The sequence below is a fragment of the Zonotrichia albicollis genome, chromosome 13, assembly GCF_047830755.1.
Source record: "Zonotrichia albicollis isolate bZonAlb1 chromosome 13, bZonAlb1.hap1, whole genome shotgun sequence".
Taxonomy (NCBI): domain Eukaryota; kingdom Metazoa; phylum Chordata; class Aves; order Passeriformes; family Passerellidae; genus Zonotrichia; species Zonotrichia albicollis.
Genome location: NC_133831.1, coordinates 3,505,536 through 3,518,162, shown reverse-complemented (window position 1 = coordinate 3,518,162; position 12,627 = coordinate 3,505,536). Strand labels below are relative to the sequence as shown.

The 12,627-nt window shown below is 45.0% G+C and overlaps 1 protein-coding gene across 1 annotated transcript in view; it reads left to right on the top strand.

Annotated features, from left to right (window-relative positions):
* Nucleotides 1-1,430: 1,430 nt before the first annotated feature.
* Nucleotides 1,431-12,627, top strand: part of USP10 (ubiquitin specific peptidase 10) — a 51,042-nt gene continuing 39,845 nt past the window's right edge. Inside the window, exon 1 of the mRNA XM_074550793.1 lies at nucleotides 1,431-1,591. Coding sequence (XP_074406894.1) covers nucleotides 1,571-1,591 — 21 coding nt within the window. The 5' untranslated portion in view covers nucleotides 1,431-1,570. The remainder of the gene's footprint in view (nucleotides 1,592-12,627) is intronic.

Sequence of the window (12,627 nt, the reverse complement as noted above, 5' to 3'; positions counted from 1 at the left end):
GAGACAAAAGCGAGGGAGCGGCAGCTGGGTGTGTCAGCTGGAAGGGTGAAGGCTGATAGAGAAAATCATTTACTGTCATTAGCACACGGGAAGTGTTGCTCTTCACAAAACAGGAGGGACGTGTCCTTGTCCTGGAGACGGGGAGGAATCCTCTCCCCACTTTCCCAAAGACACAGAGTTATTGGGTGCTCTTCCTTCTATTTAATTTTCTCACTAATATAAAGTTGTCTCCATCACTCGCTCTGGATCCAGAGCCGAATTAGACTTTTGCAGGACTTGGTAGTTTGTTTCAGGAAAAAAAATATGGAGTAAATTAGCGATTAATTTGATGGATTCTTGCCTGGGGGTTTCAGTATTGTTATGACTCAATCCTCTCAAAATCATGAGATTGGCTTAGTCATTCCTATTTTTTTTTCTAGATACAAACTCTGAACCCTTTCCCACCCTGGTTATTTGGGACAGAGGTGGGACAGCTTTGCTCTGGCACCATCTGGGCACACAGCCTTACCTGTCACCTACCAGAATGACAAATAAGGAGATTTGTGCGTGTGCCCTTTTACAGAAGAAAATTGGACATTAGGAGGAATTTTTTCACAGAAAGGGTGATTAAACATTGGAACAGGCTGTCCAGGGAGGTGGTGGAATCACCGTCCCTGGAGGTGTCCAAGGAATTCCTGGATGTGACACTGGGCTGTGTGACCAGGTAGGGATTGGCCACAAGTTGGACTCAATGGCCTTGGAAGGTTTTTCCAACTTAATCAAGGAATCACAGAATTATTTGGGCTGGAAAGGATCTCTGGAGATCACCCAGCCCAACAACATTGCCAAGGTAGGGACACTTGGAGCAGGAACGTGGCCAGGTGAGGCCAGAATGGCTCCCTCAGAAGAGACCCCATGCCCTCCTTGAGCAGCTATTCCAGAGCTCTGCCACCTTACACGGACAGAAATTCTTTCTCACATTGAGCTGAAACTTCTCATGGTTTAGTTTATGGCCACTGCTGCTTACCCTGATGTTGAGCACCACAGAGAAAGGTCTGGCACTGGGCTGGCACGGGGTGCCCAGAGCAGCTGGGGCTGCCCCTGGATCCCTGGCAATGTCCCAGGCCAGGCCGGGCATGGAGCTAGCTGGAACAGTAGAAGGTGTCCCTGATCATGGAAGGGTGGAACTGGATGATCTTTAAGCTCCGTCCATGATTCTTTCAGAACCCACCCTGGCGATATTTTACATGCTAGATCCCCTCTCAGCCTCCTCCCCCCTAGGCTAAACCCTCTCCGCTCCCTCAGCCTCCCACAGGCGGGATGCCCGCCGGGCTGTTCCAGGGAAGCTCTCGGGGCTCCTCGCCCGCCTCGCCCCCCTCAGGGAGGCGGAGCCGCCTCCCGCCCTTTTCCCTGGGCGCCCTCAGCTCCCGCCCCGTGCGCGCGCAGCGGGCGGGCGGGGACGGCGCATGCGCGGTGCGGCGCGCGCCCGCCCGCCCGGCCCGGCTGGTGCGTGCGAGGGAGAAGATGGCGGCGGCGGGGGCGGCGGCGTGAGGGGCCGGGACCGCCGAGCTCCCGGGGGACGCGGGGCGCCATGGCCCTGCACGGCGCGCAGGTACCGGCCGGGACCGCGGGCACCACTGCGGCACCGCGCCCGGACCCCGCCGGGCTCCCGGCGGCGGGCGGGCCGCGGGATGGGGGGGGAGCGTGGTGGCCGGGAGTAGGCCCAGGGTGATTGTGCACGTTCATTGAATGTGCCGAGGGCGGTGGGGCGGCCTCGCTGCCTGCGGGGACGGCGGATCCGGCGCTCCCGGGACGGAATTCCCATCCCGGAGGGGTCCGGAGCGCGGGGGGTCGGCCCCACGCCGGTGTCGGTGTCCCCACGCCGGGGCCCGGGGCGGGGGGAGCCGGTGCTGAGCCCCCGGCCGAGCGTGCCTCGGACAGAGCCCATCGCTCCGGTCGCTCTTCTGAATTTTTTTGGAAGGGGGGGAGAGGCAGAAACGATTCTATAACGAGAAGGGAATAAGGAGATTTGTAAACTAATCCTCCCCCCTCCCCCCCGCCCAAACACTCGCTAAAGCCCGGCGCATCGGGGTGCAAAGGGCTGAGTGTTGCAAGATCGCCGTGCCCGGGGATGCGTGTGCGGATTCCCTGGATCCCACTGGCTGAACCAGCCCCGGAGATTTGTGCACCGAGTGGAAAAAAAACTGCAGTCGTGGTGGTTTTGCGCTGGAAGTTTACAGCTCGGTTCCTGGGCTAATCCGGTGTGTGCTTAGAGCGAATGATTGAATGGGTTCGCTTCGCTGTTTCTTTCCCTTAAGGTTTTTCTCCCAAAGAGTTTGAAAGCAGGAGTGTCAGGAGAAGCGTGTGGAACTCTGGAGTGTTTTATTTGTAAGACTTAGAGCAACTTTGTTGTTTAGCGAATAATAAAGTTTAGAAGAGTGTGGTAGCGTTAAAAGTAATTTTGTTAAGGATCTGTGTCTTCTGTCATAGAAAGCACGTTTCATACAAAGTCATTTTGAACAGGATGATGCTTTACTATAAGTTCTATAGATTTTGTCTTTTTTCTTCTCAATGAACTTAAGTTACACATCAAATGAAGACGTGCACTAGTGGCACTGTTATTTCCATTTTTAAAGTTCATAATTGGTGAAAACTATACCGACATTTCTTGTCCAGCTTGATTTATTTATGTCTGAGAGAAAAACGTGAGAGCTTTTGTTAATGTGGGTGTTCTTAAGGGAGCTGCGGTGTCTGGAGTTTGTTTCAAATTTACGACTCATTTTAAAATTTTGTGTCCCTCAAGTTTTATTTCAAAGTGAAGGAAACTCACTCACTGACCTTTTTTTTTTATTGTCCCACTGAATGATTTTTGGATTTTTGCAGATACATCAGAAGGATTCAGTGTCCAGCTCAAGAGTTGTTTCACTCCCTGCTTTCTCTCCCCTCAGCCGTGCATGTGGTCAGTTTAACGAGTTGGGTGTTTAAAATGCGGCTTTTTTCATGATTTGGAGGAGTTAAGGATTTGTTTTGGTCTGTGCATAATTATGTTGGTGTACTTTAAAACAAAAAAAATAAGTTATGCTGATGATTTAGTTTATGGTGAAGTGCTCCATTGCTGAAATTAAAACTGGGCTGTAAATCCATCTTCAGTAGCAATTTGAGCACAGACTATTTTAAACCCTCCCCCTCTGTAGGTAAAGGTGGATTTTAGTTCTTGCAAAGTTGCTGCTGAAGTTGTAATGTATTATTTATTAATGCTAGATAGTTTGTACATAATGTGGAACATAATTTGGAAGCACATTTGTAAGATATTGTTTAGCTAATGCTTTGTTCATGTTACTAAACACAACCTGTTTCTGGGTTTTTTTTAAATGTAACCAGTTCATTGAGATGCTGTGTGGGATTTATGTGAGCACATCTTCCAGAGCAGTGCTGAGATGCTGAATTAAGGTAACAATGTTTTGGAGCCTGTGGGATGAAATCCTGAAGATAAGCTCAGGGATGCAGTTTTACATGTGTAAGGTGTTTCCTTTTTGTTTCAGGATGATAGTGTTGCAGATCAGTAGAAAAAATAAAGTTTTGATAAAAGTTGCCTGTTCTGAGTAGAAGATAAATAAGATTATTGAGTTATTATGTTCATGTCATGATGCAGAAGTAGACAGAAGTGTGTAATTTGAGTGTACCATCATTGAAGCATTTTTTGTCACACAGGGGGAAAAAACATCTTGAGGAAAATGCTGCTGCTCCTCCAGCCAAAACGCAGAGTCAGATTTCTGCCATGGATGGATTCATGGAATAGTGGGCAGAAATATTTCATCAGTCAGTTTGCACATTGTGACAAATGACTCCTGAAACCCCATCATATCGAATATTCCCATTGATTTTGGGTGCCAGCTCAGCTCAGCCAGCACAGAGGTGTTTGGTAGCACAGTTCAGCTCTTGCTGCTGTTTGTACCTCTGTGCTCCATGTCACAATTTCATAATCATCTCATGAGAGCTTTCAGTGTTGTGTGGGTCTGCTGGGTGTGTGCTGACTGCATTCACAATCTGTCCTTTTTTTAAGGTGAGCTACAAGTGAACCTGCTCTATTGCTCCATGACACTAAAGATGTTAAGCTGATCTAGTTAAACCCACTTGTCATCAAGGGCATCTAAAAATCTCTTAAAAAAAAAAAAAAGACAGCTTAAAAACTATTTCCCTGTTTGGAAAGACTAAAACTCTGTAGGAACTGTATAAACAGTTGTTTTAGCCACTTTTTCTATTGTTTTTCATAGAAAGAATTAATACAGAGGCATCATTTGTAAATCCTGTGAAAACAAGTTGAGCAGAAGAAAGGATACCATAGCAGAATGAATCATTTATGCTTGTTTTGTTCTTCCACCATTACTGTGGTGTCAGATGAACTCGGTGCCATTTTAAATGCACCACGTTGGCCCCAAACCCAGCTGAAGTGAAAACCAGCTGGGTTTGAGCTGAGAAAAAAAAGCTGAACAAGCTCCTAAGCTGCTCATCCTCACCCAGGTTGTGTCTGGCCTGGCAACCAGAAGAACTGGAACTCGAACATGGCATGCAACCTGACTCCTGCAACACTGCACTGCAAGCTGCCTCTTTTATGGCCTGCTCCCTGCCAGGCTGGAGCTTGATGTTTCCTTAAGCCAGGACTCTTTCTAGAAGACAAAAAAAAAAGAAAATAAAAGGCAGCAGCCTGCAGGCATTTGTGCTGTGCTGCCTTTGCAGTGTCTTGCCTGATGTTTGTGGTGATTAGGAAATCGATGTCTCGAAAATAATGTCCAAAAAATGGTTGTTATGCAGCTGGATGAGTTTCTTGTGCACATATGTGTGATGTTGGAGTGTCCTCATGGGCTGAAGGGAACGTTTGGGGATGGGGCAGTTGGATTGTGTCAGGTTTGTGGAGATGTGTGGGACACCCTGAGCACAAAATCACGGGTGGCTGTGGGAGTGGGATTGGGGGCAGGTGTGTGAGTGAGTGCCCCATCTCGCTGCTGCTGCTCTGCTGTGTCTGTGTTTCAAGGGCTGAAGAAGCTGGATTTGTCTCTCCCCACTTCTTTTTCATTGCTCAGAAGGGTCTGGGCTCATCTTTTGCCCATGAATGAGCAGTTATTCCAGGCTTCTGTGATCTTGGGAATTCAGGCTGCAGCTGGAGCTGGGAGTTTGGGTAGCCAGAAGGGATCATTTGCCTTTCTAAAATGTGAATGGTGAATCCACACCGAGTGAAGTGGGTGAATGTGGGCTGGTTGACTTAAAAAAAGGAAGTCTGGGAAAACTGACATAGAACTTAAATTTGGAACTATATGGCAGCATGCAAATAGGCTGAAACCCACAGGTTTTGTGAATCACTGCTATTTATTCTGTGCATTCTAGACTATAGCACTGATCTGGAGCCTTCTCAGAATGGATCCAGCCATTTACCTATTAATAAATCCAGTTTCTGTAGGCAGTTGCTCACACATACTGGTCTTTGCATTGATGGAGCTGTTAAAATCCTTGTGAAGGGAAGTGGGGTTTTGTTTGTAGGTAAACTGAGCAGTCTCATTTCACACAACATGCTGTGTCCTACAAAACTGCCAGATCTGTTAGAATAGAACTTGCTGGCCTTGGGCCATTGGATTATAGTCATTTGTCACTCTAATGCCATTTCAGCAATGTAGATGTTCATTTCCAAAGAATTAAACATGCTGGAACTGCGGTTTTGCTTTTTGATGGAAGTGTTTTATGTGTGATCATTAAACACCCAACTGGGGATTAGGGAACAAAGGGTTGTGCTTTGTGGTGAAAAAGTGTGTGTGTGTACATGTGTGTGTTTGTATATTCAGACATTCCATAAGAGAATAGTCTGATATTTTAAAATTGGGGTTCTGAACCCTGTTTTTGTTTTATGAAATTGTGTCATAGGTATTTAAGACTGTGTTTTAAGTATTTCCAATAATGGGGCTGTGTTGGTTATTTTTAAAACACTTTGAAGGATTCTGTTTTGTTAGTGCTCATGTTAATATATTCATTAGTGCTTTAACAGAGTAAAACTTTGAAGTACATTAGTCTTTTCATTTTGTATTTGACTCTCTAATGCCTAATTTATTTCCAGATATTCCTGATATTTTAAATATGTGTAAGAACTTTTCCTCCTTGTTTGACAGCATACAATTTATTGATCTTCACTGTGTGCTACAAGCTCTGTTTTTCTTCACCTGAAGTTAGGCAGAGGAAGATTAAACCACAGTAACCCTAACAAAGTGTTTGTGCAAGGCTTCTTTGAATCATAGACCTTGTGAAAAAACATCTGTTCTTCAAATCCAGAAAAGCTTGTTGAGATTCTGTGGTAGCCACCAATGTCAGTGCTGTAGGAAAGAAAAGTGCAGGAGCACTTGGGGGAATTTGCTGTTGGTAGCATTGTGTGTGAATTCAGATCATGGAGGGGAGCTTTAGGAGAAGCACTCTGTGTTGTTTGCATTGGAATGATGGTAGGAAAAAAAGGGATATAGATGGGCTGCCATCGAGGGTAATGTTAACACAAACTGGAAAAGCACTTAAGGGATCTGAAATTATTTTACTTTGTTAAAAAAGTAAATACCAAGTGAGGCTCAGCTTTGAGGTGGAAGAGAAAAACGCACGATCTGTAAAAGCTGTAAAGGAGAGGATGTCTCTGCAGGTTGTGTGAAAAGATGCAATTTTAAAAAAACATGCAGGAAAGTAGGTTTTCTTCAAAGAGTTCTGTGTATGAAAGACTTGTTATTTTGTTTGAACTCCACTGAGCAGACCAGCAGAAATAGCTGAGTTATTCCCCCAGTGCACTGGGCATGTTCTTTCATACATTTCGAGCCTGCTGTAGTGATTTACAGAATCACTGTGAATTTCCTGCCTCATTTTTCCCCATGAATGTTGCAGGCTGGCGGTGGATTTGCCACTGTAACTCAAAATACAGAAGTGCTGTATCATTCATACAAAGAAGTGAAGGCTTCTGCTCTGAAAATGTTTTGTCTTGTTGGAGTGGGATGTCTTTGTAGATACTACAGCAACCTGTTAAAATAGGTAAAATACTGATAATCCCTTAAATTCTGGTGCAAGCTTTAGGCTGGATGGAGAGGGAAGTGGAAAAAGTTCAGTTAATTTGTTAATGGTAGAGGCAGGCAGTTAGATTAGTTGTATTAAAACAATGGGTTTGGACCATGTTACTTAGGGAGGGTATTCAGTTCAAAATGAGGCTGGCACATAGTGTGGGGTGGCCTTGTCATTTTAAATATGAGTAGATGGGGTAGAAAGGAGAGGGAAGTCAAGCAGAAAGGAAGAGAGGCATTGTCAGCACAGGTAACAGCTGAATTGCAAAAAGAATCAAGTTCTCTTGAGCTCCAGTGTACTCAGTCTATCCTTTAAATCTTAGGGGTTCTAATAATAGCTAGCTGACCAAAGAAAGCAAGAAATAGCACTCTGGTGTCCTTACAGCATGGAAAACCTCACTTTCTGTTCTGCTGCTGCCTTTGGGATACAAAACCAAAACCACAACTGTTTGAAAATGTCTGTGGAGCGCTGTGTTTAATTGATACACAGTTGGAAAAAAGTCAGAGACAACTTATTGAGGCAATTTCCACTTGCTCAGGCAGTACTCACTTTCTTCTCAGTTAAGGCCTGTGACCATAGACCACTGCCCTCAACAAGTTTAGGCTTCCACATTTCATCACAAATAGTGAGAACTCCCTAACAGAACTTGAAACAACAAAAATGAAAAAAGAGTTTATGCAGTTAGTGTGCTTTCAGAGCAGGCAAGAATGAGATACATAACATTGTCATCCTGGCATTGCAAGCCACAGAAAATGTAAGTGCAGCAGAGTCAGAAGTGTGAAAGAGGAGCAGTCAGCTTTCAGGGCAAAAGAAATAAAGCTTTGAATTTGTTCCTGTCAACAGGCTCGTGGTCTCAGTCTCTTGAACTTCACTGTAGTTCAGACAAAGTGCAGAATTGTGGTGTCCCTGGGTTGTGCTGAGTGCAGGGGGCAGATGCTGCCATGGTGTTCCAGGTGTTGCCAGAGCTCTGAGTTTGCTCGGTTGGAGAGGATGAGGGCAGTGGATGTGTGTTACCCTTGGCACTAATGATTGTCACATTAAGGCTGATATGATTTCCTGGTTTGATGCGATCACATCCCAGGAACAGAGATGTCCCAGGTTGTGATCAGTGCTGTGGGAGGGCAGCTGTGCCCATTTCCCCCTGGCTCTGTGCTGCTGGCACTGCTGGGTGCCAGGGGCTCTGAGGGCTCCCTCCTGCCCAGCAGTGCTCCAGTGGGGCTGAGCTGTGCAGCCTCTGTGGCTTCATAATTGACCTGGATCCCTCATGGATTTTTATAGTTAGGAAAGAGATAAACTAAGAGCTGAGGTGGTTTTTAGCCGTTTGGTATGGAAACCAGTTTCAAGCATGTGTGCTCTAAATTTATTTATTTTGTGACAGCTTGAAATAAAAACCACTTAGAATTAGTGAACAACTGCTTATTGGCAGGTCTGAGTGTCCAGCACATGCAGTGTGTTTACTGAGTAGCCAGCAGTATCTGATAATAGAGACATCACTAATGTGAAACTTAAATCAGTTTATATGTTCTAGTTCAGTTTGTTTTCTGCCTTATTTGCAAAACAGCCATTCTGAACAATTGTGTGAGCAATTCCTTGCTTTACTGAATGTCATTATGATTTGCAAGATCTCTTAATTAGATTTGGGACCAAAGGAGGAATTGAACAGCCCCATGAGAAACATGTTCTTCCAAAAACTGCCTGAACTGGTGGTGTTTGAAAGTGAAAAGTCTCACAAGTTCAGAGTGTGCAGAAGTGTGAGGGTTCTGGCTGTGATTTCATCATCCTTGCTCAGCCTTGTCTGCACCGTGGGCCTGATGACAAATGGGTGGCACTTCTGTGGGGTCTCCAGAGCATGGCTGGATGAGGGACAGGAGAGCAGGAGGTGCTGGAGCTGTGCTGGAGCAGGGGCCCTGCACCCAGAGCTGGCCCTGCCCTGAGCAGAGCTGCCCGTGCTGCTGCTGCTGTGCCTGTTCCTGTCGGAGCTGCCTGGGGGAGCAGTGACTCAGCTGCTGCTGCTGAGGGTACCCAGGGAGCTGGGGGTGCTCTGCTCTGAGCATTGACCCTTTATCACTTTGTCAGCATATTCTGCTTTAATCGCTTTTTTACATCCAGAAAGCAAAATATTTTCAGTATCTTCGAGACTAAATAGCAGGAGTGCTGTTTTGTGCATTCTGTTCATTCATATGTGCAAAATAATTCTGAATGCTGACAGAAGATGTTGTACAAGGAAAGACATAAAGTAGCAGCATTATCAATGGTAGTCCTTTGAAATGAGCTATTTTGACCATTAAAGACTTGTTTTTTTCTTGCAGTATACCTACTGCCATACTCATACCCAATTTTTAATGCTGTCACTTAAAAATATGAATTTTTAATATACTTACTGTTTGGGGTTTGGTGGCAGCAGTGTATTAATCTGTGCATTTCTTTTAACAGCTATGTTACATCTACATAAAATTGTTTTGCAGATACTTAAGCTCTAAAACTGTCTGGGGAGGCGGTGGCATATGTGTGGTGTCCCAATTTTCATTTTAACTTGCAAACCCCTTGAAAATACAAAGTTGCTGTCACAGGCTTTGCCAGCTCCTTGCAGGTTTCCACGTGTTGGGCTGAGAATGGGCTGGGAATGAGAACATGGGGTGGTGTCCTCATGGGACATCCCACATCCATGTGTGTCACCTGCTGGGGTCCTGCAGGGGCTGAGTTCCTGCAGAAAACCCAGCAAGAATCTGCAGAACTGGTGCTGAAACCTCAGCTGATAAAGAACATAAAATATTGGAGCCTTTATTCTGTGGTGGTAGTTGTGTTTCATTTCTGTGATCCCCACGAGTCATTTACCAACCGTTGTGTTTTTCACGTATCCTCTGGTTTATTTTTGGCTGTTTCTCTATGAGATAACCCATTTTTGGCAGGTCACAACTCGCAGAGGGGAAAGTCTCATTCTTCTTGTTCCTGGCCACTTGTATATTCTGCTTGACACTGGTTCCTCAGTTCCTTAACACTCCTTCCACCAGGGGAAAAAATAAGGAAAAATGATCCAAATGATTTTTTATTTAATTTGACAGTAATCACCTCGTTGATCATTCAGAGAAGAGATGAGATTGTCAATTCAGCAAAATGTTCTGAGCATTCAGCTCTTCAAAAATTGAGGGCTGAGAAGTGAAGTTAGGCCATCAAAAGAGGCACATGAGTGCTGGGCAGGTGGGCTGAGCTGCTTTCCAAAAGTGCTAATCTGTGGAGTCCTGATAGCTAATTTTTGCCTCACCTAATCTTAGCCACCCTAAATCCTGCCCTGAGTAATTGCTTGTGAAAAGCATTGTGTGGGTGACTCGTTTGCTGAGGTGCTGTTACAGAGATTTGACTTTTCCACAGTGTTTAGCTGCAGTAATTCAGAGGCTATGCTTTATTTTCCCACTTTTCTTTATATTCCACTGTATTTTCCAGCTTGCTTGACAAATAGGAGCAGCAATCTCCCACTGCCCAGGGTGGAATGGTTCTCTTGGATGGGTCTGCTTGGATCCTTTGAGGATTTGTCCTCTTGAAGATGAAAGTAGTAAAAATAAGCAAAGAAAACACCAAACATACACAAACTAGTGGGAATCTAATGAAGATACAAGCAGTCTAAATTTTGCAGCTTTGCTTTTGATTGCTGTATTTTAAAAGCATTATTTTTAGTGTAATTTCCATATTTAAAATAAGAAAGTGCCATCCTGAATATTGGCTGCTGTTTGTGCAAGGTTGGCACCTTCACCTGCATGGAGAGGGCAAATGGAGCAGCTCACAAGGGAGGCAGTGTGAGATACAAACTGCTGGAGCTGACTTGGAGATTCCTCACAGCAGCAGCAGGATTTCATGACTCCACAATCTTGGGTGATAGCTGAACTTTTAGAAGGGAGAGTGGTCTGGGGGGCACAAAACCCATTCTCAATTTCTTTTTTTCTCCTTTGCTTTCTTTACCCATAACTTCAGATCCTCTCTCATCTCTTCATTGAACTCTTGTTCCTCATCTTGGGCTTCTTCAAGCCAATTGTAATATTTTTGAACTACTTACAACGTGCCCATATTTAATCTATTTCATTTCTTAAAAGTCACATTCTTGCACGTTTTACTCCTAGAGCTCTACTTCTGATTTTTTCTTTTTACTAACCTCCTCCAAGTCTATATCTATTGGTTTTATTTCTTTAAACCATGGATTTGAAGGATAAAAGCAGCCTGTGAGGTAAATTCAGACCCAGCAAGAAGAGAAGAAAGGCTTTGCAGTGGCAGGGCAGTGCCAGGCTGCAGTGTGTGAGCTGGAAGCCATTCCAGGAGAGCCAGGCTGTGCTGCTGCCTCCTGGAGCTGCAGGCTCTGGCCATGGCAGGGAAGATGCTTGTGCTGCTTTTCCACCTTGAGGAACCCAGGGAGGCTTGTGGAAAACAATCCTTCAGGATCGGAGCTGCTAAATCAAGATTTTGTAAACCACAGAAAAGGTGGATTTGTGGAACGTGCCTGGAACTTGGGGGGACACTGTGAGGTGTTCCAAGGCAATTTGCTGTTTAATGTGGCCCAAGCTGTGTTCTCCAGATGCAGAACTGATTTTACCATTGTGTTCTTAGAATTTCATCCCACTGAAGGTTGCAGCTCTAATGATTTTAGCTTGGCACAGAAAAGAAAAATAAAAAAGGGCCAGCACTAAGGGTTTTCTGCTGGGAAGTATTAGATAAAATTACTGAGGGATTGTTTTGCCTGCTCCACCTGTAACAGAGTAGTTAAACTGGCTGTGTTCTTGAGGAACTTCATGTTCCAGCTTCTCTCTCCTCAGAGCTTATCATGCAGTGGTAAATCAGAATAATGCAAGTCTTAATTATTTTTGTTCTTCATTATAGGGAGGGTTTCCAGTTTGCACATAGACTCAATAGCTAGTCCAGTGCAAGAGGAGCCTGCAGAGCTTGAATAAATCAATGTGTTTGCTGAGTTATGAGCAGCCAGCCTGGAGCTGCTGTTTCCAAACTTTTAGAGCCTCACAGAGCCTTGGCCAGAGGGGTTTTACCAACCACTGTGCTTGAATGCAGAACTGAGCAAGGACCAGTCTCCCCGTTTGGGAAGGATTTCTGTTTCATTTGATATTTGTGAGGACTGCCAGCTAGGAGATTGTGATAGGAAAGTATTTTTGTTTGGCTTGTATTTAGTTTTAACATAGCAAGAAAACAGATAGGAAAATGTTACTATTTCTCATTATCACAGGCAGATGTTCTGTGGGTTTGTAGTGGTGGTGGAAAGGTGTCAGAAATTCCTTCTTTTGCTCCCCACAGAGCCAAGAGTTGATGCAATCACCTCTCACCATTCAGTCCCTCCCTCTCCCTGTTGCCTGGAATGCACTTTGCAGGTATTGCTGCTCTAGTCCCCAAATGCCTGCACTTCACTGTGTTCCTGCCCTGGCTGCCAGGGAAGGTGCAGGGAAGGAGTTTTCTCATCAAGAACACTCAATGCTGTACCACAGAATGCAAATTAAAGGTAGTTTATAAAATGTGGGTACAGTTCTCCTGTCAGGGGCCGTTGCTTTATGATCCTGTACAAGTGCTGCAGTTGCACTGCCC